This window comes from Falco rusticolus, chromosome 2 (genome assembly GCF_015220075.1).
Source record: "Falco rusticolus isolate bFalRus1 chromosome 2, bFalRus1.pri, whole genome shotgun sequence".
Lineage (NCBI taxonomy): Eukaryota > Metazoa > Chordata > Aves > Falconiformes > Falconidae > Falco > Falco rusticolus.
The window spans coordinates 4,799,366-4,825,598 of NC_051188.1; the positions used below are offsets into that span (position 1 = coordinate 4,799,366).

At 42.7% G+C, this 26,233-nt stretch overlaps 1 protein-coding gene across 6 annotated transcripts in view; it reads right to left on the reverse strand.

Moving 5' to 3' along the window:
• The window catches only part of TENM4 (teneurin transmembrane protein 4), a 358,119-nt gene that overhangs the window by 105,787 nt on the left and 226,099 nt on the right, over positions 1–26,233 (reverse strand). For all 6 annotated transcript variants that reach the window (XM_037377895.1, XM_037377897.1, XM_037377893.1 and 3 more), the window contains one exon: positions 13,676–13,822. In XM_037377895.1, the coding sequence (XP_037233792.1) occupies positions 13,676–13,822 (147 nt within the window). The remainder of the gene's footprint in view (positions 1–13,675; positions 13,823–26,233) is intronic.

The following is a 26,233-nucleotide window of genomic DNA, read 5'->3' on the forward strand; positions in this document are numbered from 1 at the left end:
GATTAGGCCAGTAGGATTCTGGAAGGTCAAATCTCAGATGCAGTTTGAGAGACTGTTTACAGAATAAAGACCTGCATAGATGTAACACGCTTATCCATAGCTACCTACTAGAAGAAAAAGAAGAAATGGAAAAGAAACAATAAACCAGCCCTGTTACTATATCGACTACCATTTCAAGCAAGATAAAATGATGTCATTTTCTCCCCCACATTAATAATGTTTTCTAAGGCTACAGACACTCTGCTGAGAGAACAGCAAACCAGCTGTACCATACCTCTTCATTATCCTGTCTATTCCAGGCATCAGAAATGCGTTTTGGGACCTGAAGCTGCAAGACAGCAAGGAAGCATTGTCTTTGCAGGAAACTGTAGATAAATATTTGAAGAACAGATGCACAGGACAATGCTTTGTACAGGTGGGAATGCTGAGGACTCATCTGCAGGTAAGGCTTTCAACTAACATGCTTCAGGCCTCTGTGGAATAAGTTGAGGGTGATTACACCAGAGAGGTTTGTCACTGACATCTGGAAGTCATTAAGGTCCTCAAGAGTTGAAACAGGGTTTAGCTACACCGCTCCCTCTAATATCAATACCAAGGCAAAGCATTACTTTAGCTTAGAAAATGTAAAGGCCATTTCTGTCTGTGCCATGTAGAACCACCAAGAGTTAAGCTATCAACCAAATTATAAACAGGGATTCACCATCTGAATATTATTTTCCTGTGTTTTTTTGGGTTTTTTTTGTTTTTTTTTAATTGTATGGTCTGCAAATGATCCAAGTGATGCCCTACAGTGAATGGTAAGAAGATACAATGAAATTGTACATAGCTATGACTTCTCATGCCCTGGGATCTTTCACTGGATCCATTAGAAAAGCGAAGATAAAGTGACATTTGCAAGAAGCTCCTGACCCATGGAAGAGCAAGGCGTTCAGGCAGCTGCATGGATTAATGCAAAATAAAATCAAAGCAAAACAAAACTCATGCTTTGATGGTCCAAATAGACAAAATAAATGTGGGATGCCAGCACCAGCAGCAAAGGAAAATATAGCAAGGTACGATACCACAGAACAGTATGAAGTCATAACACAAAACACTTTTGAAATTTATAAAGCATAATGGTGAATTTTCCTTAGAACTTGCTGTGAAGTTTTCAGACTGAGGTAACACAGGAAGGTGAACATGGGATCAGTGGCTTCTGCATCCCATGTTCTGCAGCAACAAAGCCACAGAGACCCATGGTCTGTGCATGGATTCATGACTCTGGTAGCTCCCAGTGCACTAATATGCAGCACGGTAAGTTCTTCATTATGGACACATTTATGCAACTCTTGGTTTTAAGAAGTGGCAGCTCCCTTATTCTACATATAGCTGTAATATCACCATGGAACTTCATAGAACAAACGTGTTGCTGAATTATCTACATGCAAGGTTTAAAGCCTTGCGTAGAGGGATTACAGCAATTCATGTGCTTTAAGGTCAAAGAGGCTACTAAGATCAGCTTGTCTGACCTCTTATATACACAGGCTGTTCATTTCTTTTCCCCCCAGAACTGGATTAAAGCCTGTCTTTTAGAAAGATATCTCATATATCAAAGACAGCCAATTACAGCGAGTGCCTCACTTCTTCCGGCAAGCTATTCAAATGCTTAATTACTGCTAGGAAACTGCATCTTATTTCAAGGCTGAATTTGTCTAACTCCAATATCCCACCAGTGGAACTTGTTTTCCCTTTGTCTGCAAGGCTACCAATATTTCCTTCTGCCCTGCATGCTCAGAAGTCTTTTCCATGTGCAAGTCCCTCCACACAGAGCAACAATCCATTCCAAAACTTTTCTCTTAATAGCTGAAGAAGATTAAACTTCCCATTGCAAAGTTTTTCTTCCAGCCACTGGATTTTTTTTTTTTTTTCAGTTGTGTGGCATCCTTTGATTTCTTTCCAGTAATCTCACATCTTTTATTATGCAAGGGCACCAACACTGGACACACAACTGTGGCAGCAATATTAGGTACAGAAAACAGACAACTTCCCAGCTTTTGGGTTTCTGTACTTCTAAGGTTCACAGTAGCCTTATAGCAACAGCCTTGCACTGAGAACTCATGTTGAGACAGTTATCTCCTGTGACCTTAGGTCCTGTTCCAAGTCATTGCTTTTCAAGAGTCTCCCAACCCATAAATACAACATGCTTTCTTTGTTCCCTGGGGTATTATCTTGCATTTTGCTGCATTAAGACACATTTTGTTTGATTGTGATCTTGTAGTGATGCGAGTCAGATCAATCTGTATCAGTGATCTGTGTATCCTACTTACCATCATATCCAGCTTCAGGTGACTTAAATTTTACCAGGAGACATTTAAACTGTATTCTGAGACCATGATGAAAATGCTGAATAGGGTCGGATACAACAACCAGTTCCAAGGGATCCCATCAGAAACAGTTTCACTCATGGATGCCTTTCAATTAACAAATTAATTCAGAGATCTACCACTGAGCCAGATTTTAAGCCATCTCTCATGTTTCTTATTATTTCCATGTAATGAGAATTTTTACATCTTTGAGATATTTTATGCATCTTATATATACACGTGTGTCCTTTTGGCAGTCCTGCCAAAAATACAACTCTTCCATCACACCTTCTTTGTCCAAAGCCATGAAATAAACACCTTTCACATTCTCAGAGTTATGGAGTGAATCAAATCACTGCCTTTGTGAAGAGGGAGCCATTGGCAAGACACTGCCACATCTGATAAGTAATCTGATCAACAGTTTGCATCTTCCACTAAGACTCATGTAACCACAGAGTAAGAAAGACTAGATGGGACCTGTGGAGCTCATCTTGTGACTCCTGTCTCATTCCCTACAGAGAGAGACAGGCACAAAGGAGAAAGAACTGGGCTCAGCAGAAAACATTCCTTTTCCACCACTGAGGCAAAAGCAGCTCCAGTTTATTCAGCCAATACTACTTTTTAGGGGACCAAGTCCACTTTGGTCAGATAACCTGTACTCCGTATGTCACTAGACAGTGAGCTGTACTTTGGGATTACTGCATCTAGCTCATATCTTGTGGGTGGAGCTGGAAAACTGTTCTTAGAAAGACAGTCTCTCATTTTAAAGATCACAAACCCACCAATCCCATCACTGAGCTCTTCAAAACACTACCTCAGACTTAACTCTCTGGGAGCAGAGACTGTCTTTATTTTCTGTTCACAAAACATCTGTTCCAGTCCCAAAGGGCTCCGCAGTGCCAGCACAACCCAATGAAATCACAACAGTTCTCATTAAAGCCTTGTAGCTGCAATGCATTTTCAGCCTGTTCTCCATGCGAGCATTGCTCTAAGGAAGGGATTGAACTATCTGCGCTCTCTTGGAGCAGGACCTGGGCCTAACAAGCATGACACTTGCTTAATACCAGCTGGAAAACGCTTGATATTAACCAACTCTAAACACTCTCACTGTATCTACCAGGACAGCTACACTGGATCTGAATGCTGACTTCACTCTAGAGTTTCAGGAGATACTCAGTATCATAATTTATTTTCTATAAATAGTCACCTGGATACCAAATTTAAGGTGACCTAGAATTACCTGGCTTCTAAACACTCCTCATGACCCATCACTTTCTGAAAATTGGGCCTTTTATATGTCACAGCTCTATCAGAACTAGCTGGCTGCAACAAGGCTTTTACCACCCCATACCAGGTTAACTTCAATAACTAGTTCCCACACCTTGCCCCAGCACAGCCACCAATCCCCACAAGGTTTCAACAGTTCATCTACTCTCTGGGATGCTTCTTGATCCTCTTAGGCCAGTCCACCCACTTCTCAACTCTGCTGTGTCCAGATTTTTCCTGCTCCAGGCTCCTTCTCCAGCCAGCCCCTCCTCATCTGTGCCCCCTGCTTCTCCCAGGGCCTCTCCTTATCTCATCTACATCTGGGGCGTTCTCTCTCCTCCCTCTGCTTCTTCTGTGTCTCTCTTCATCCAGTGCTCCTTTTCCATACCCCTATGAGCTATTTAACTACTTAGCAGGAACCAGCCACAGCTGCACATCATCCACACCAGCCAACCCACCGCCCCTGAAGCCAGCCCACAGCTGTATATTATCAATGTTCATTAACCTGCCTTCATTCCTCTATAATTCCTCTACAGTTATGGTGTTTAAATAGCATGCAAAAAAATACGACCAACCAAAATACAAACCAACCAGAAGTTTTGAAAATCGGGAACTACTGGGGTCATTGTGGAGGACTCAGGGCTGTGTCTTGCTTTACATGCCCACCAGAGCTTCAGGTGGACAGAGGGATCACTATCTCTGCTATTTACCAAGAAGGAGTTGCAGGACCAAAGCCAAACATCATTTTCTTCTCCAAAAATCCAAACAATAAACTGAACCCGTTCCAGGTGTGTTAGAAGAGAAACATGGTTGGTATGGTGAGCACCACATGTGCCGGGTGGTTGGTTAAACGAGACATGTTCCTTTCCACCTGAGCATGCAGGATGGGACAGGCAACGAGTAACTAAAGGGGTTTTGTGACTGTCTTCCTCACCTGTAAGCCTTCACGTCCAGACCTTCCAGCTTCCCTGAAAGCCTGCTTTGGTAGGAATTGATTGAGATCCTAAAGCACACAACGAGCCACTGCCTGACAGGAAAAACTGTGTGCCTATGGAACACCACTGCTTATTAGAAGAGGCAGGTCTCTTGGCTTACTTTTAAACTATGATGAGATAAGCATGACATATTCCCTCCCCAGAACAAAAAACAATTGTCACACTCACAGCCATTACTATCCTACAAAATAATTACTCTTCAGCTGCAACGGGGCTACTACCACTGCGTTCCTTGGGTTGCTGCTGCACTTGCTGGCTGCAAAGTGCTCACAAATCCCACAGCAGTCTTGTTCCTCTCTCAAGTCCCAAGCAGTCTGGCTTCCAAGTCCCTCACCCACCACTGTGCAGCGCCAACAAGGTGTCAAGGATTAGAGTTTTGTACAGAAGCAAAGGGCTGGTTTTGAGAGACTGCTTCTGCAGTAAACAAGATCAGCCAAGAGCTATTAAAATTTCAAATTAGCTGTGAGTTTTCCTGGCCCCACAATTGTGTTGGCTGATTTAACGGGCGGTGTCTTAGCTTTTCTACAGAGTTATGGATGCTGCAGCAAAAATCCGTCATGCTAACATCAACAATAGAATGCAAACAACCTTCAGCCAGAGGTGTTATTGTGTGTTTAAGCTGATTCTGTCAGGTACTGCACGTCAAGTGTCAGGCTGGAACAGGCAGACCATGGGTAGGGATGGACCCGCTCCTGTGCAGAGAGCATCCTGTGGATGATGCACATCAGGAGACCCAGGCACGTGGGCAGTCGGGAGGATGTGAGCCTAAGGAGCCTCATTAGGGTAAATCTGGGAGAGCGTACAAGACAAACTCAAGGGTTGCTCCTGCTAAAGATCTTGAGACTTTTTGCCACTGCCTGCAGTGGGAAGAGTCTCTGTGAGGAACTGTACTAAGCAAAGCAAAACTAGAAAGAGAAATAACAATAAAACTCCATTGCCTTTCAGGAGTATCTCCATTCCCAATGAAAGCATAACATGCACTGATACAAATAATTGCACCTCTCACCTCATCCAGGTCTTATTCACTTTCCTTCCTGTGCCATTCACCAGGCAACATTATCTCTTTTTGTGGGGACAGCCTGTCTTGTCCTGTGGTGCTTTTGGCTGTATTACTGGGAGAGTTTGAATAGGGAGGGTTTAAAATGCAGATGCTCAAAGGTAAAGCTAACAAAGTGTTAGCCTTACCTTTGAGCAAATCAGGTTTTACCCTTCCAGAGCTAGTCTAAACTCCGGTGAAACAAAGACTAAAGGAATGGCTCAGTACTTCTGCACGAAACACAAGTTATTGTTTTTGTGAATGTTTGTGCTGATGAAGGTTTACAGGAGTAACGGTGTTCTGCTCTGAGTTGAGGACCAGCACTCAATTTACTTCAAGTGCATTTGGGGAATAAATAGGTTTTACTCTAGCGCTTCGTAGACACCAATTTTACCTATCCAACAAAAGAGTTGTAGCTTTTGGCCCCACTGTAAGGAATCAAAGGGAATCAAAACACAAACATAAGGAAGAATAGCAACGTGACTGTCAACCCCCTGTGATCGCGTTAGCTCTTATGTTCTCTTTGCTCTTTCTATCCCACATGCTCTGTTTTGATTTTGCCTAAACAAGCTTCTCACTGGTTGTATCCTGGCTAAATTAGATTACTGGCTGCCTGGGAAAGGAATAGCTCTCACATCTTACTCTGTGCTCAGCACGTGTTTGCAAGTTCAAAATAATAGTCATACATAATAGTGATCATGTATTTGAATTACAGGAATCCTCAGTCTCTAGTGCAGAAGCGGAGCTCCACAGTGCTAGTCATTACAGAAATGCTCTGCAAAAAGTGCATCCTAATCCAGAGCTACGTTCTTGTTTAAAAAAAAACATCTGAAAAGAAAAAGAATGGAAGCAGGAGGAGAAAGTGACAGAAAGCACACGATAATCACCACTAGCTGGGCACAAACCAGAGCTATCATAACATGTTTAGAGTCTACAAGTTCACAGCATCCCCCTGCTCATCGTTGCTCTGGAGAATACAGTTGATGCGGCTGGCTTTGTGGGTTTCTTCCTTTCTCCAGGCAGGCTTTTAACGAAGGGACACTTAGTCATTGCACAGCAGCAAAGCAGCGCAGATATCAAGCCGTGTGATGTTTGCAGTGAAATTCATGAAGCTGAGCAAGGTACGTGAGGGCCCTTCCGAGCAGAGGAGCAGCCAGCATTCAGACAGGGCGTAAGTATATGTTGCGTAACCTGATCAATGGGCCTGCAATACCACACCAGAAATTGCTTCCTACAGGAGCCAAAGCACCTCTCCAAAACCGATTCCTCTGAGAAAAAGGGACTCGCAGCTTAGAAAATTTTTGTGGGAACAATGGGTTCACAGCCTCAGCAGCTGAAATATCTTTGTCACCAAGGTCTCTCGCTTTCCTAGCAAGTGTTTCAAGTGTTACGCTACTGCTAATAGTTCACCCTAAACATATTCTGTGGACTGGATCCAAGGCAATTCAAGCAATCACCTCAGCACAGCTCAGCAAGGTGTCTCAGGTAACTCGGATATAGGCAGGTTTCTCAAATCCTGGTCAAGAGAAAGTGGCCATGTGCTCTGTGCACCCTGAGCACACTTGTGGCAAAACCTTAAGGCTTTTAAGGGGACTTTCTGCCCCACAGAGTAGACAAGAGTTTGTCTCAGGTGCTAAAGCGGGTCAGTAGAGCTTTCCTGAATTTCTCCTTTGAGCTTAGGGCCCAAACACTGTTTAAGCATCTTTTCAGGGGCAGAAGTGCTTTATGAAATGCGTGTCCAAGCCTGTCTTTTCTGAAGATGTCACCTTTTCTTAATTCTTATATACCAGCAGTGCCTCCTTCCCATGAGTAACTTCCCTCATTTCAGCAGACAATGGTAGGTTTCTTTCAACACAGAGGACGCTTTTATGGTTTCTTTCTAAATCTGTTAATCAAAGGCATTTCACTAAGGACAAATCAAAAGTACCAGGAACTCTCTGAAGCTGTCAAGACAACCCACAGCCACTGCTAGACCCTCAGTTCACAACACATCATCCGCTGTAATGGCACCACCTACACCTCTTCTGGATGCTGTAATGCATGGGTTTGTACCCCCTCCTGATGCTGTAATGCATGGGTTTGTACCCCCTCCTGATGCTGTAATGCATGGGTTTGCATCCCCCCTGACAGCCCGAGTGCTAACAACTGTCAGCAAGTGATACCCAAGTGTCACCGTCCAACACAGCATCAGCAAAGACCTGAAACCTGAAAATGCGAACCGGTCATTCTGTTCTCTTGCTAAAGGAAAGGTTGATTAGCAGTCATCATAAAACAGAGGAAGAAAACAACAAATTACACCAGCTAGCCAATCTTTTCAGGTACAGCAGACTTCTTCAACTTTTCAGCAGTGCTTTGTGGTTCCTCCAAGACGACGCTGTTGTTTGACTAGATCTATCTGTGACGGCAAATGCTAATTTAAGATGGTTGTTTTCCCAGGTGCGTTCAGATCTCAACACTTCCCTTCATAAATGTAGTTACCACATTAATGCATCATTTTTTACAGTTTCAAGGAAGCAGACAGCTCCCACACCAAGCCCAGGAGGCAGTCTTCTTGTGGTATAAAAGCCTTGCAGGCATGAAGTAAAGGTTCATATCAGTGTGCAAAAAGAAAAAGAAAATACCAGAAAGCACCCCACCACCTTGTCTAGATCTCATGCATTTGCAAAGACAAAGGATTGCATTCCGGGGTTCTCCTGGATTCTTTACAATTCCCTTTAGAAACCTGATGCTACCTTCAGGTGTAACTCTGTGTACTGGCAAAGAGCAATGCAGACCCCTGCCAGCTCTCTAACACATGATTTGGCATGTGGTGAACAGATGGTGGACACATGGGTGTTAAGAAGGCCAGTGTGCAGTGCCAAAATTTCTCTTGCCAAAGCATTTGAAATGCTGCTGTCCCAAAGCATTATGCACGTCTCCACCTTACTATGAGCACTACCTGATCCTTGGATGGGCAAGCAAGACACGACGCATTACTCTGTGGAGTTGCACCAACGGGCTATGGTACAGTTAAACAAACAGCACTGATTTGCCTCAGAAAACCCATTCCTAAATGACATTGTCCCTGAAGTGAGAGCTGGTTTCTAGTGGCAGCAATAACTAATACTCAGGGCTACAAGGAAAGGGAAAAATCCCATGTGTGGTGGCTTGGTGGCTCTGACCTGCTCGCTGCTCCAGGGTTGGAAAACAGGGAGTTGTTCTGGCCCAGGATAACAGAGGGCAGGAAAGCGTAAGGATTGCTCTACCTGCTAGCTCTTGGGTAGCATCTGGTGGAGCTCAGACTGAACTTGCAAAGGCAAAACGTGTACACTGGAACCCTGTGCTCACGCTAGGCTAAATGAACTGCACGTAGCTGTCACACAAACTGAGGGGCAGAGGTTTTGCTACTACAGCTCTTGCAGGAAAAGAGAACAGGAAGGTTTATTTTTTTCACTCCCAAAGGAAGATCATTGACCAGGTGACATGTAAGAGAAATGAAGTTGCTGTACTTCTGTGTAATGATGTGCAATATACGCTGGGACAGGCCAATGTTATTTGACTGGGAAGATTATCTATCTGTCCATCCATCTGCCTGTCTACCTATTTAAACTACCCTGCAGTAATCACTAATACAGCCTTTGGAAGTGCTTACATTGGGAAGAGGCAGCAGAGAACAGCGGACAACTGAACATCAACCTCTAATGAATATGAAGGGTTAGATAATACTAGGAACACTTATATTCCAGATGTGTTTTTCACCTGAGAAAGACTTTTGCCTTTCACAGGTAAAGTAGATTCACTTTGGGCACAGTTCAGCAGCTGTTTTGCAACTGGAATTGCTCAAAGCAAATGAAAAATGAGGTCAGTTTTACTTCCCAGAGAACCAGAAAACTTTACCTTACTTGGCTTCTCTGGAAAAGCCTAAAACAATAAAAAAAGCCCTCAAGTGAAGTTATTGTGTTGATCAGACAGAACTTTCAAACAAAAAAAAAAAAGTGATTTAGTTTAATATCTGTAATTCTCTCATGGTTTCAGGACAGTGTGGTGTATCCAGACAGTGAAATGGGGAAATGGCCAACTCTGGCTCTCAATGTGGAAGGAATTGTCCAGTTACATGACTCCTCTAGTGCAAAAGTGGTTAACACAGCATCATTGCCCAATAGCATATCTGTGAGACTGTGAAGAATATCCTCTCCCTCTCCACTTTTCCTGTACACTCTGCTCAGAGGAACTAACAGAGGAGTCTACAAATGCAGTGAAGCCCACATTTAGCCTGTAGAATATCAGCCTCTTCTCAAGGCTTTGTCAAATGTCATTAACTCCACTTCTAGGACTTGTCACAGAAGATAATTTCCTTGGTCTTTTAAACCTTCAAACTTCTTATTCTTCAAGCACATGACAGAGCACTCAGCGTGGGGTGAGACAGGACTACTCTCAGGTACTGAGTTTTTGCAGCCATGAATTAGAGAGGTTATTTTCTGCCAAAGAGAGGCAAGAACCGCTTTTCTCAGCTTTTTTTTAAGAAAACACCTCCCATTTGTTGTAATACAGTCAGCCTCTTAGGTCAAATGTGTAAAATCCTAGCCTTTTACCCAGCCTGTTCAAGCTGTGCCACTGCACTGTTGTTCTGTGACTGATAGTGGATGATCACCTGCTCTCAGTTACTTGCCACAACTCCTTTCAAGTTGATGGGCTTTGTGTTTTAAAAGTGTAAATAAAGGGGACCTGGCTGTGAAACCTAAGTGCCGGCTCTGACAAATGACATTCGTGCGCAGAGAGGGGACTGCTCTCCGAGACACCCGAGCAGAGATTACATTTCACCGTGCCTCTCTTTGGGTGACTTCTGCTTAGCTTGTTATTGTTTACAGGAACAGCCTTCAGATTTTAGAGTCCAACACACCCTGTAATTTGGTACCCGTCTCCCTCAGGGTATGAGTAGGCTGGGATCTAATCAAAGATTCTGACTTCAGCTCCCATTATCCTGAGGGATTTCCGGCTGCAGGGATGTTGATTAGCAGACACTCCATACCACAGCTAGGGAACCAGCTTCCAACCAGCTCAGGCAGACAGAACCCTTCCCCAAGTGTGAATGGCCCCACGGTGGTGTCTGAGCTTCAAGTGATGTTGCTCTGAGCAGAAAATGACTCGAAGGGCAGCGGTCACCGACCAAATGTGGGCCCCTACGAGGTGATATCTGAAATAGCTCAGAGAGATGATGCCCTAAATCTATTTCTCTCCATTGATGGTACCCGCAGTGACTAGCTCAGATGTTTGTCTTGTAAAGCTTCATGAAAGGACTGCCATCTCCATTGCCTACGCTCATGTGCACATAAAGACAAATTCCGCAACAGCCCTGAAACCCTTTACGGTGAACCAAAATAAACCACCTTTCTCCAGCATGCATCACTCCAGAGAATCTTGACAGGATTCCAAAAGAGGAAGAAGCTATAATGTTCTTACACATACTACACGCTCTTTTAAGAGGCATCTCTTCAGCGCTCTTTGAAGCACAGCAGTTTCCCAGGGTATAATGTTTGTGGTGACAAAGTGGCTGCATCAAACATGGGCTCAATTCTGCTTCTAAACACAGGTGCCTAGTGTTATTTGAGTTGCCTTTGGATATCTGAGAAATCCAAGGGCAGATGTCACACACAAGATTATATCTATCTCTCTCTCTATGTCTATGCCTATGTCTATGTCTATGCCTACGTCTATGTCTATGTCTATGTCTATGTCTATGTCTCTATCTCTTTATCTATATCTATGTCAATGCTCTACTAGAGATCCCAGTTATTGTGAAGGGAAAGCCAGAAGCCATCTGGGGTACTCTAGGATGTCTCAGATGGTCCTGGACAAAAGGCAACAGTCATTAAGTTGGAACACAGAAAATTATGATTAGATATTAGGAGAAAAAAATGTTTACGATAAGGATGGTCATATACTGGAGCAGGTTCCCCAGAGAGGTGAAATCTCCATCCTTGGAGGTGTTCAAGAGTTGAGTAGATGCAGCCTTGAGCACCCTGATGTAATTAAAACTGCTTTGAGCAGGGGGTTGAACTAGGTAACTGTTGGAGGTCCCTTGCAACCTAAATTGTTCTATTAGATGTTCTACAAATGTCTCCATCTGCCTTGCTATAAAAATCAGCATAAAAACTAGGAAACAGGTCCAGAATCAGCCTTTCTTCACAAGTCCGTGTAACTACATTTGAATCCTTGTGCTAAACAAGGAACTCAGGCTTCAAAGCAGAAATACTTCACCACTGCTGGTGCCCCTAAATCTTGTGGGTTGAAATTCTAGATTTGAACCCACAAATAAAAAATGATCCCTAAAAATGTATAAAAATCAAGTCAAGAAGGTAAATGTATTCCCCTGTTCCACTTTCCAGCTGAGGAGAGTCCTTAGCAGTAATGTAGGGAAATCAAAGGAATAGCATAGCGTATGATGGATTATCTGTAAACTGTAATGTACAACATGTACATGTATTTTTTTCTTTTAATGCACCAAGAGTAAAGTTAACACTCATCTGTGGGCTCTGACACATGGATAAGCTGTCACAAAGCAACGTGTTCCAACCTATCAGTTGCTCTGCTCTAGCTGTGTACACCACTGCTCCACACAAGTTCACCAAATGCAAGTTAGCAGCTGATGTGCGCTAACTTGTAAACAAGACGATGCCTTTTGTCTTTCCCGTCCACATCTGCTGTCCTGCAGGCTAGCGAGGCAGCAAACGGATCAATTCAAGGTGAGGGTAAACCAGCTACAAGGTTAGAATCTTCAGCCAGGAGCTACGAGGAGATGTTCAGTCTGGTCATGCTCTATTTTGATGTTATACACTTGTGGTCTACATTGTGTGTTAGGCTGGGTTACTCCTTTTCCCTCCCTCTCTTTCCAAAAACTTCACCCTTTTTTATTTTGTGTTTGTTTGTTTGTTATTTTTCTCCATGGAAACTGGGATTATCCTTGGCTCTATTTGTCATATTTTTACACATCTGATGCGATGAAATTTATTGCTGCCCTGTGTCAGCTATAAATAGGAAAGACGAATACAGTGATACTCAGTTTCGTGTCAGGCAAAAAGCGACCTTTGTTTTATAGTGTGTACTCTTTGTATGGTTCTCCAAATTTTTCAGTCTTTTCTAAAGGGATAATTTGGTTCATTTGCCATGCCAGATGTGCAGCAATATTTTAAATATTCAATCAGAATCCCAGTTGCTGTGAAGCAGATAATCACAGTCTTGGCTTGGCTATTTTTATTTTTTTTTAAACTATACTGTTCTTGTGAATATGATAAAACAGAGGCTTGCAAAATGCAGTCTCCACTTCACAGTCTGGGTCCTGGCCCAGACTTGTGGTTTACAAAGCCTTTTGCTGAGTGACAACAAAACAAATTATGCAGTCTCCCTTATGCCTTAAATTTAATATCTCATCTCCTGCCCTCTAATTCAAACCTTCACACTGCACCAGGGTTTCCTTTGTAATGAGATAACTCTGAATATTAAGTTTGCATTACGCAGAGCTATTATTCACATGCCTGACATCATTACATATGGAACTGTAATCAATAAAACATGGCTTGAGAGAGATTGGATGGCTTGTGGGCATGAGGATCAGTCACTGAAGCCTCTAAGTTTCTGCAATACATCCATCCCAAGTCAGTAGTGACCTACCAGAGAGCCTCGATGAAAACCTCAGGCAGTGAGGCCAAAGTTCGAACAGTCAGGGACGTTTGCTATCTGAGGTGGTCCCATCGTGTCACTGCTGAGCCACTCGGCTGGGGTGGAGTGATAGGACGAGTGCACAGCCTCTGCCTGCTCTCTAGTATATGGACTTGATTTGAGTATAAACAAATGTCCCTCTTCAGCCCTGGCACCCCAAGTCCAAATCCATTTCATCTGAGTTCAAATCCACTCTGGCTGAGTCAGCTTGGCAGAATTCCCTGTCTCCACCAGCTGTCAAAAAACAATCTGCCCTGCAGAATCAAGCCCAGCTGACTGTTCACTGTGCAAGGTTTATAGGCTCTGTGAAGCCTGACATATCACATGTGCTCATGTCCTACCTCCATCGTTGTCTTTCCCATCACCGCATGCTGTCTCCATGGAAGTATCGCAGCCCGCTCCTCTCCAGCCCAGCTGGCAGACACAGTGCCAGCCGTTCATGTCCAGGGTGCATCTGCCATTGCCGTTACACAAACCAGGGCATCCCTCTGCAAGGCAAACAGCCACACATTCACACGCATTGGAAAGATAAAGCAAAACAGCCTGGAAAGGGGCTAATTAAATAGCTTTTTCTCTTTGCCTTCTGTTTATTTCTCCATTCCCACTTGGTGTCTTCCCACCTGGAGTGAACTGTCCCAGTTTGGTATCAGAATGGTGGTGACCAACTAAATGGGCTGCTGTTCCTGGCTCTCCCAGGAAGTCCTCAACGTACGGCCTCACTAATTGGACCGAGGGAATGGTGAGCTTCAGGGAGGCAATGAGATTTTCCTGCTTCATTGGTTGTAAACCCCACCATGCTCTCCAAGGATTTGCTATGTAAGACCAATATTTGGGGTTACCTAAATTGCATGCAGGGTTAAAGTTCCCAGCGCCCACTGGGATAAAGCAGCTGGCTTTCAGCAGTACTGAGATCTCCAACTGGTAAGAAATCAAAGCCAGCTGGAAAAGGAAGGCAGAAAATATTTGGAACCCCCCCAGTTTCCCTACTGTAGTCATTTTGGGCGGCATTCATCTCATCCCATTATAATCAATCTATAACAGAGATACCTTCAAATCTCTCTGTAGTCAGCAGAGAAACAGACTGTCCCGTGGCACAAGTCTCCCATTACGTGTTTGTTAGATGCCCACATTGATGAGCTGAAGCTTTGGAAACACCCGTTTCTCCCCAGTGACTACAGTGAGCCCGGCACAGAGGCAGGCGTTTTCTTTTACAGGTGATAAAACTTACGGGGGGATGAACACCAAGCTCCCAGTCTGCTCACTGAGGTTTGATTTTCTCATCTGATGACCTCCTGCTGAGATTTCGGTCCTTTCCCCCCAGAAAAATAGAAGAGCAATTCCCACAGTAAGCAGCGGTGTAAGGGAGGCTGCTTCACTTATACAGTTCTGTTTGTTGGTTTTTTTTCTACCTGCACAGCTCAAAAATCTTTACCAAAAAGCCATCAGAAATGTAAGAGACATTTTACAGCTTATGAAACTGAAGTACAAGGGACTGAAGTGACTGTCAAGGTCACTCAGCAGGACTGATTATACCAGGAACACAGTTCAGTCTTCCTGAGCCCTGTTTTAAGGCCCTCTCTATTTATACATCTGTTGGGCAATCCTGCCATGAATTTTGAGTTTCTTTAGGCCCGCCGCTTTGCAAGCCAGGTTTGTTTGTGAAACTGAGCAAATGAGACGGACTGATCCTGCCTGGCCTGAAGTGTTACAACGCGATGGCAAAGAGGTGTGCATCACTGCAACATCTGGCTGGCCGCATGACGCACTACTGCTGCCCAGGGAAGTGCTGAGACGGCATGCAGAGCACCGCGCGTCATCGAGTGTCCTGCGCTAGGGAAAGGTCATCCTGAAACACTTTTTCACTCCAAGAGTTGTTTCATGGTGAACTGAATTTTTCTAGGATTATTTTTCTAACAAGTGACAGATTTATAGGGACCAAATGGAAAAAGAAACAAAGGTGGTAAGGAAAACTCCTTTAAAAGTTTCTGAAATATTATTTTTTTTCATTTACAAAGATATTTGTTGAATTTTAGTCTTTTAAAATGTGTATTCTGCAGCTGGGAGGGGCATATAACATGTGTGCGTATGTGTGAGCATGCTTGTGTGTGTGTGTGTATTTTGGTATTTATACACTATATTAATATTTATATACTACAGAGGAGCTATTTATAGGCAAGACTGCTTGAAATTCTTCATCTTAATACCCTGACTTCAGTTACTTACAGTAGTATCAAACCTTTAACCATCTAACCTGGTATTTTCTTATGCTAGAGTGAATTTATGTGTTTGTTGCCTTTACATACTTTCAGTACAAGCCGAAAGCATTCAAGTGTTTTGGAGAATGAGAGAGGAAGAAGTGCATTACTTGTTAAAATAACCTGCTAAAATTAGTTAGCTAGGTAGGTAATCCCACCCAGGAGTAGATAAATTCAGTTTGGATGGGGCTATCCTGGTGGTAGACAGGACTTTTTTCCCCTCCTTATAAATCTGCCTATATTTGTCTAGATGAAAAACCTCTCAAGAATTCTCACTTTATGTGTATTCTGCAGGGCTCCGTTAGAGCTTGGCTGGTCCATCACCATTGATCACACCTCATGTTTTTACTGCTTAGACTCTTTATAACCATCCTAAAAACTTCATTTCTATCCTGCAGTTGCAGAGGCTGTGCAGGAAATTCCCTGCAAAGGTGCTGTGGTGTGGACGTCTACAGAAGAGCAGTGAGAACCAGGAGTTGGGTGATGAGAAATTGAAGACACCACTACAGAAGATGAGAGAAGGTGGCTTGGGAACTGCTAGATTTTTAAACCAACAAGCAGTGTTTATTTTCTGGAGCAGACTCTTATTTTCTGCAATGGGAAGAAGATAGGTTTTAGAAGTTTTTTGCTGAGAGATAAAGACCAAGAGTCTCCTTGGTTTGGTTCCAAGCCAGGACGCAGATCCAAATCCCAGAAACAGTTTAAGCTAGGCTTATGAGGTTTCCGCATATTGAAAATTCAGAGGAAAAAAAGGGATTCCATTTTATTGTTGTTGTTTTAATTATATTTTGCATTTCATAATCTTTGGAACAAAGATACCAAAAGCAAAGATCTAACATTATTAGATAGAAAAGATACTGTAGTGATTGATCACTTGCTCTGAGACTGATAAAAACAAATGATCTTCAAATGTCTCATGTGAGAAGTGTCCAACAAATATAAGGAAAAACTAATGTAAATGCAGAAATTAGGAGCTCCAATGGAACTGCATGTGCTCTACTCTTCCAGGACTAGGAAAGCAGGAATTTGGAGTGGCAGAAAATAGCTGATATAATTTGAATGAAGCACCTTATGCATCTGAGGAAATGAGAAGAGCTTGATTTGTCTAGCACAGCAAAGGCTGAAAAGACTATGATTGCTTCCCACAATTTCATGAAAAAGACAAACAATGAGAAGAGAAAGCAGCTATTTAAGCTAAAGAGAATAATGCTGGCATAAGAACAAATGGGCATAAGCCAAGCATGAATAAATTCTGGCTGAAAATTAAAAAGGAAAAAAAAAATCATTTGCCAGGATCAAAGGAATAAAGTTTTGGAGTAGCCTCCCATTAGGAGTATTAAGAAACCTCACTTATCTATCCATAGAGCTTGGTAAACTTATATAAAGATTTACACAATGTGTTTGCCCTTGACAGCAGAAGACTGGACTCTTAACTGAGAAGACTGCTTCAGTCCTATGGCTTTGAATTTTGTGTGCGATTCGTTGTCTATATGAAATGTGTTTGAGAGTATTTGAATGGACTTTCAGGATTTCCTCTGAATCTTCGCGATCTGTACCCAGCAAAACTTAAGACAAGCATCTCAGAAAGCTGACAGAGGAAAAGAGCATCAGTGAGGAGAGGAGAGGAGAGGCAGGAGAAAGAGTATCTCATGAGAGTATGCTTTCCACAAATTCCTCTTCTTGACTATTAAAAGAAACCAGGGTGACCAGATGAGAGATAAGCATCTATGCTGTAGATACCTAAAGTAGGATAACTCCTAACTGTAATTTCATACTCCACTATCTTGCCATTTTTCGTTTAGAAAGTAAGTTTACCCCTTCCTACCAAGGGTCATCTGTGGTTCCTAGCTAGATAAATTTCTTCTAAGGAGTCGGAAAGACCTGCTTCCTAATGAGATAAACTCTTCACAGATTCATGAACATAAAAGTTTTCATATATATTAACCATCACATTAAAGGTACAGCAAAGTATTGGTGCTGTGAGGATTAAATTGTATGTGTCCTATCTCACGGGTTTGGTAGGAGAGCAGACAGTTTTCAGAAATAATGAGAAAAGAAACCATTAACAGAAAACACCCGAATTAAACAGCAGCTGTCAGAGAACTTGTACCTTCAGAAAGTTAGAAGATAACATGGACTTGTAGGCCAATATATTTATGAGAATGGACAATGAGTACTACCATTTCTACACTGGTTCTCTGCACAAAGCTTGACCATCACTGACGTCACACAGGTACAGTACAGTGTTGCCCATTCCACAATCAGTGCACTACAAAGCACTGGACGGAACAATGATACAAATCAGCTTTATCCTCTCCTTTCCACCATGCTGGGGAATAAAGCAAAAAGATCGTCTTGTCTCCAAAGTGCTTCTGAACATCAGCACAGCGTGATGGCTTAATCCTCACAGATGCACACCACCACAGTCCTGCAGCTCTGATTTCTCATAGCTAGTCGCTAATGATCCGTTATTCTTGTTTGTGTTTGTTAATTGTATTTGGGAGACTAAGAGAATTACATATATGAATAGGGCTTTTTGAGGTGGGGCAGGGGAGGAACCCTTTGTGTGAGTTTCCAACAGCACATGAAGGCACTGCCGGAAGATGACAGTACTGCAGGACATTCACAAAGACGCCAGGTCTGCCATCCAAGAGATAGTACAGACCAGAGAAGCGATATAAAAAGTGGACTGACCTTGAACTAGACAAGAAAAGAGTATCGATGGAGACTGTCACCAGAGTAAGAAATTGTCATGCCATTTTAAGATTGTTGGTAAAATAATCTCCTCTTAATGATCTGTACAGTTAAGGCCTTCTCTAATTAGTCCAATTATAAACAATGTTCAATGGGATTTTTCTTCAGGCCAAGCCTCATTGCCACTTGAAATTGGGACTTAAAAGATAAGGCTATTATCTTTCCTCCATTGTCAGTAGGACAGCACTGACGGATGTTCCAGAAAGCCCCAGTAGGCAGTGGCTGAGCTCTGAATGGAGCAGGACATGGCTGAATGCAATGTGAGGATGCAAACACCTGGAGCTTGAGAGAACAACGATTGGTAAGTGATCTGCAGAAGTTCTGTAGGGCTGAAGGGGAGAAGCAAAGCACCAGCTGATCCCTGCAAATTATGAGAAACCTGGTAAAGTGTCCTGAAACACACTAACTCAACTCTTCAACTACCACTGTTTTGTAATGGTGGGAATCTTGAAACCATTAATCAGATGCATTCCATAAAACAAAGATTTCAAAGTTCCTTCCAGAGCTCCCATTGCTTATAACCGTACAAATTTAAGAATCGGCTGTGGTTGGACCTTGGGTTCTCACTGCTTCCCAGACTTCAGGAGCAGGCCAAAGAAGTCACCTTGCAGCCACCCCTGAACTCAAATGTTGTTCAGCATCTTTACATTTCAGACTAGCTGTTTAGATGCCTCGCTACACTGTTAATGTCATTATTTAAGAACAAGAATTGATAACCAACAATAGAAATTAATTACGTTGATGTGCCATCAGCTCCAATGGCACCCTGGATGGAGGAGCTCTCTTTAATAACAGGCACCTCTTTTCATTTTAAGAATTACCAGTGTCAATTAGGCTTTAGTTTAGAAGACTCCAATCCAGGTTAGAGCTCCCTGGTTTAACCATGCTGATGTTTGCTACTGAAACTTGCCCTCCACTTTAGAAACATTTCTGCATCTTCTCTGACTTCCTGGTTTGTTGTAAAGCTGTGGGAAAGATTCAGCAGTAAATCGGGCTCACCCTTGACAACACAGGATTACTGGGAAGGGATTTCAACCAGAAAGATGTTAATAATTAAGAAAGCCAAAAGGGCATGAGTAATTTAGTTCTGAAAAATGCACACCATGCAGTTAGCCAAGTAAAGAATATGTACTTCTAATGTTTCAGCTATTGCTAATCTTTCCAAAAGAGGCCATGCATGGTAAAAGACAATCTTTTATTCTTAGTATGTTCTTTAACCTGTTTCCCATTCCCACTGAAATACTCACTAAATACAATGTGTGTTTATTCTTGGGCATAAGGGTAAGTCAAAAATCTATCCAGAGGAAAAATGACAGCTATGGAAGGCTTAGTTAAAAAAAAAAAAAAAAAAAATTGGGCCACTGAATGGGCAAGTCAGTACTGAAGGTCCCTGGACCAAGGCTCTGCAGGTTGATTTCTCTTCTTTTCTATCCCCTTGGTGCTTATCTGCTACCTTTTGACCCAACTTTCTCCAGTATATGCTGAGATGAAAAGGAGGAGCCTGGGGGTTTTGAAATGCAAAACACTGCGATGTGGAACATTAATAGGAAGTTCTGATGACACGCCCTAGTGATGGCCCATTATCATCTTCTAAACATGCCACCGCTATTATTTCATAAGGGCACAAAAAGTGACCCTCTTTCTTTGATCTAAGAAGGAGAATATTTTTTTTTTCTCCTAATTTAAATAAAGTCAAGCATGTTTTACGGATGCTAAGCAATGACAGAAAACTAACTACCACTGGACAAATCACTGATCTATAAACAGTGTTCCAAGGACAGCTCCCAGTTGCTGCATGATGCTGAAAAGTCTTACTTAAAGTGTGGACATTTCCTTATCGTTAATATTTGTTTGTCTGTTCAGAGTTTTTCCCTGTTTGTGATTGTACCTGAATCTGTCTTTAAGCCTCAATGGAAACAAGAGAGAAACATTAGATCGTAAATTCATCCAGAGAAGTGAAGTCAGTAGGGCAACCGTGTTTCTTGTCACACCACAAGAGCCCTATACAGCAGAGACTTCATTTTAACTGCTCACGGGACAAATATTTTGGCATATCTGTCCTTCTTCATCAGCCTCTCACAGCTGCTATTCCTGATTGCTCACAGTCTGAAGAGGAGGGCAATGCTATGGAAGAAACTGATTTGTTCAACTCGATTTTTTGGTTTGTTTAACCAGCAAACATATGATGCTGCGTGGTGTCAGCACTGTGTTGCTGTTAGTGTCAAATCAGCCATGTAGAAAGATATGTGTGTCCAACTCAATCATATTTATTGTCAGATTGTTGTATTTAACTAGATCTGTGCTATTTCAATATTTTTAGAAAGCTAAGTGCATTGTGGAACTGTCTATTTCGATTTTAATGTTGTAAATTAATTTAGCTCATTGCTCTGATTAATAAACTGAGATTTTTTTTTACAATAGCAGATTATCTATATTCTGTAACACTTTAATGCCTTTGTTTCTTAGTTAAAGAAGGACCTGGGTGCCAGACTTGATTTGCATTTACAAATAGGAACACAGGGTTGAATTTTGTTGTAGGGTACACTAATGCAACAACAATAACGTCAATAGATTTTGAGGATTTATACAACCACAGGCTTTGAGGTCATAACACTTTTGTATCAAGAAAAAAACCCCACTACTCATATATCATTACTCAAAGCTCCCATGTAAGACTTCGCCATCATGGATCAAAAACATGAAGACTCCACACAGAAAGTGCACTCACCTGCTTGTTACAAAATGGATCATAGACATTTAATTAAAACACATCACTGTACAGGGCTCCTGCTGTATTCACAGACAATTTTTTTTTCCTCCTGACTTGTCTTACCTGGGTAGGAGGGGTGAGGATGAGAGATGATTCAGAGGGGAGGGCAGGGACAAGGGGACGGGTAGGAACACTGATACGATGTTAACACAGGGTCACAGCACTTACGGAGGTGTTTCCTACCTAAATGACTGGAAAGTTCACCCTTCCAGACATTAGGGAGCACTTTGGTGACAATGAGGAAGAGATGCAACCTCAACACAGCATGTTCACGGTGCATTTTTTTAAAAAGAAACACAAAGACAATAGGAAAAATAGGAAGGAAGAGCATACCTTTCACTACCTTATCCAGATAGTGAGCTTGGGAGATAAAAGACAGGACATTTAAGGTAGGATTGAATAAGTGCGTTGCAGCTTACTATGAGACTGTGCAGGTGCTAGAAAGGCAAAGGAGAGTTCGCTGTGATATGAAAAGAAAAACCTTGATTATGAGGAGAGAAAAATAGAAGAAGGGTGGAGCACAGCCCTCCTCAGTCAAGGAGCTCAAGAAGGCTGTGTTTAGGCATCCAGTCATCTTTGCTCATTAAGATCAGGAAGAGAACCAGGAAAGTTTTACATATATATATGTATTTATGTGTTTATATATATAGAGAGAGGTGTATAAATGTATAAATATATATATATATATATGGCAGAGTATTGTAATGCTCTGCTCATTTGCAAGTCTACCTCTGTTTTACTGACTGCTTTGCTTTTCATCAGGAAAAACAGAGTCCTTTGAAAGTGCTCCACCTCACCTGATTGTCTTACAGAGGCACAGTCCTGTGATATTACCAGACTGCGAGAGGGTTTTCCCTAGATCTTCTTCATGGTAATACATTGCTGTTATACAGCATCCTCTAGCCCCAGATCAAATTACTTTACAAATATTAAATTAACCTCACGGCAGCTCTACCAGATAGGTAAGTACTAATACACTCATTTCAAGGAGGGCTAAAGACAAAAAAATAAATGTTATAGATGTCGTGGGAGCAGTCATGTGCCCAATTCCCATGGAACATTAATCTGGAAAACCACCTTCTAATTGATTTTCTGGGGTCAAACAGAAAGCTGGTGGCAAAGACACAAGCAGAAGCCTGGAGTCCTGCCTCGGAGAGCCCGTGTTCATGGCAGCAGGCGGCACTCTCTTCCTGACAGCAGCTGGTCTTTATTAATAAATAAGAGGCTGGGAGTCTTGCATTTCTCTCTTCCATTACCTGCTTAAACGTTACTTCCCTCATTCTCTTGTCTGCTCCCTGCATTCTCTCTCTCAGTTGTGTCCTGGTGCCCTTTTGAAGAGGTTTTTGTTTCAGGTTCGCTCACGCAGACCGCCCACCTGCGCAGTCACAGCCCTTCCAGGAATTATTTTTCCATCCTGTGAATCTAACGGATCCGCTGAAGCACTATTGCAAGTAAGCGGAGAGGGCTGGGAGGATCAGCACTAACCTAGTGTGGGGCAGTATGAGGACTGGGAACGAGATTAGCTAATGACCCTGGTGCAGTGGTAGTGACGCAGGATGCACAGCATCACCATCCACTTGGACGGCGGCTGAAGCCTGGGAACGTGTCTCTTGGATTTTGACATCCGGAGCAGCCCAAACTGTAAACTCAGGCATCAGTCACTGTGCAGATGACGGCAGTGGAGGCAGTTGCCAACGCTGACCATATGTCACTTATGTGTCAATGTTTTCTTGGCATTTGAAAAATATTGGGGGCCTTCTACGGCAATACTCCACGGCAGCATGAATTGTTCTTCTCTAAGCCTGTACAGTTTCATTCCCATGCTATAGTTCTGGCATTAAAATATCTTATTATCTACAGACACTCCTTTGGAAACTCTATGGGTATGTGGGACATGCTGAGGAACTACGCAGCGGTTCAGAAGAAAAACTGATTTTCTAAGGTGTCCTCTGCAACCAAAGGCACCGCACTCAGCTCCACGTCATCACCCTGCTCCTGGAAGCCACTGTGCCTTCAGACCTGCTATGGGGGGAGCTCATGTGAGCATTTTTTAGTCTGAAAGCCCCCTAAATTCACCAGCCTCAGCTAACTTGGTTTGTTTTGTCTCAAATGCATTGGGAAAGATAACATGAACGTTTGTCTTGGCTCACAGAAAAGGAGGAAGGGAAAAGGGAACGGGGAGGTGCTGGGTCCTTGAGCAGGACGTTTTCCCCAGCACACTCGCCTTCGTTTTCCAAATATCATTTTTCCCTTTATCTTCCCCATGGGGTGAGGTGGACAGATCCTCAGTGAAATCACTGGAGTTAAACTGAGATCACACAAATTTGGAAGGGGAGGAGAAAGTAGCCGTTTGTTGCTGAACCAGCGATGGCACAAGAAGTTTATGCCACAGCAGCAGGGAAAAAGCCTGCCTTTGAAGTTCATCTGTGCTTAATATTCACTGTCAAATACGCTGCCAAACTACTTAAGGCCAGATTACCTTCAACTCGATGCAAAATCATGTCAGAACAAAGCAGCAGGCACATATCTTCCACCGACTGCTATAACCGTGGCCTTCTCTTACACAAAGGTACCCGGCTCAACCAGGCAGGGAGAGCAGCAGGGGCTTAAACACAGCTCAGCTGTGGAGAGCTGACTGTCTGTCCTCTTGGGCTGGGGGTAGTAAGAATCTTCACCAGACACCAGTGGGCTTATTTTATGTTGGGTTGCAATATTTTATTATGGGCTGAGCTGCTTTATGGATTTAAATGGCACAAGTGGTGTGTTAGAAAGCTGGGGAAAAGAGACCAGGATCCACCTGTAATGTGCCTTGTCGGGATTCCAGCTGCTCCAAGCAGAAATGGAGAGGCACTGATTACAACCCTGGCTATTCAGCACGTCTGATTATTTATGCAACAAGGCTGATGAAAGGTAAACTTCAAGGGGCAGATTTCTCAAAAATAGGAGTTTTGCTAAGTGAAACAAAAGCCACCCAGTGTGGGATGGGCTCTCTGCCTGTCTGTCTTGGCACTTGTTACTGCATACGTCACCAGTGTGTGCCACAACCAGATTTTGAAAAGCAGATCAGCATGTATCTTTTGTGGAGATCAATGGGAATTGGGCACTGAGGTGCTTTAAAAACTCTGCTAGGTAGGCCATTGTGTGTTTGGAGAGCTAACCGCTGGTCCCTCAGCACTCTAGAGACCCTGTAGTATTCAGGAGCAGAAACTGAACTTCAAGTGATGGTTCTGGTCTTGTGTCCAGGCTGTTCAAGGATGATGAACATCCCAACTCCACCACACAGGGAAGCCCTCTCTGTCACTGTTTTTTCTAAATAATCCTAATATGAATCAAAGAATTCAGGCTTAGTGCTATTAAGTACGATACGGAGAGATTCACATAGCAGATACAATCTCAGAGCAAGGCCCATGTGGGCAGAGTGAAGTCTCCCTTTGCATCTCCGAGGGGGGAAGCCTAGCATCTGGGACACTGTCCAGGCCGTATCACTAACTGTGTCAAATTTGAAGCCAGGTTGTTATTAAACCCAGGATGTTTTCTGTGGTGCTACCTGTGAATCAATTCCATAGAGTAGCCTACCACAGAGCCGAGCCGTATTTTGGCCTTTCGGAGCCCACAGTAAGAGGGTTTATTTCACCTTCAAACTCAACTCTCCTAAAACCCACTGTACTCCCTGGATGTGGTTTTGGCCAGAAGAGAAGAAAGTTGAATTCTTGCAATGTTTCTAACTGGGGGCAAATTTGGAATATGCTGGAGAGCCCATCACAGGAGTCTTGCATTGTGGCTGTTGTCGTGTCTGTTTTTTTTCTTTTCCATTAAGAAATCAGAGTAAATCAATTGAATCATTCTGCTGGGTTTCAGGATTCCTGCAGTTATATAATCAACTTTCTGTTCTACTCTTTTGCCTGGATGCGCTAAGTTTGCTGAATTAGGATGATGAATGCAAGCTTCTGCATCAATTTCCTGGTTGGGAATTAACTGGGGTTCCTCTAATGAAATCTCTGAATGTAAGCAATCAAGCTAGTATATTTGGTAACATGACTCTTTGTATGAGCAAACAAAATTAATCCACTGGGATCAGAGTTCCCTTGAACACCATAGGAAAGAGCCTCCTATGACCTACAAAACAAAAAGATTTCTTACTCTCAAACATGCTCAACAGGAAATGGAAGAAGTGCCCTTTACTTGTATCACCCATTTCCACCATGTCACCTGCACACATGGCAATATTGTTAAAGCATCACTTCAGCAATGGGGTTTTATGCTTGTCAGTGCTAAGCAAACCGGGCCATGACATAGACAAATACAGAATTACTGTCAACAGAACAAGTTGCCATGCAGGGAAATTACACAAGGACAAGGGGAATGCTTTCCACATATTTAATGTAATTCCAAGTCAATGTCCTTTCATCTGTGCCAATACAACTAGCTTATTACTCCTTCTAAAGCTATTCAAATTTCTTGGATATTTATGACTTTGCCAAATCTCCTTTACATTCTACACATTTATCAATGAAATATTCTGTAGGAAATACTGTTTACAGCTTCAGAGGCATGAGACTATGTACAGATTTGTTGCTAAATCACCATGCAAGAAGATGAGGAAGTGGGGGGGTGGGGGGGGTGGGATGTGAAAAGAAACAGAATTGCTCCAGCACTCTCTTAAAGAATGATTCCTAAACCAAGGCAGCACTGCAATAGGAAGGTAGCACCACGCAAAATGATAGTGTGCACTAGTAAAATCTTGATGCTGACTGCATTGCGGTGCTGACCTTTCCCATGATAACATGGATTTTTATACTTCGAGTAAGGAATGATACAAATAATGGGGTAAATTTAATTACTATGAAAGAGAAAAGCTTGTTCAAAAACAGTGGGTGTAGCTGTGCGGAGAAAGATCATATACCGAACTAGTGGCATTTTGGTTTTGCAGCAGAACTAATAAAATGGCACTGAGGGTATGAATCAGGCTTTATTTTTCTTTTTTTTTTTTTTTTTATTGCATAAATGACTTTCACATAAAATTGTCCCCTGGATTCGGGGTCTTTTGCTGAACTATTTTTTTTTTTCTTTAAAAACCCTTTCATGAATATGTGTTGCTTTCCAAATCAAAGTGCTTGAAC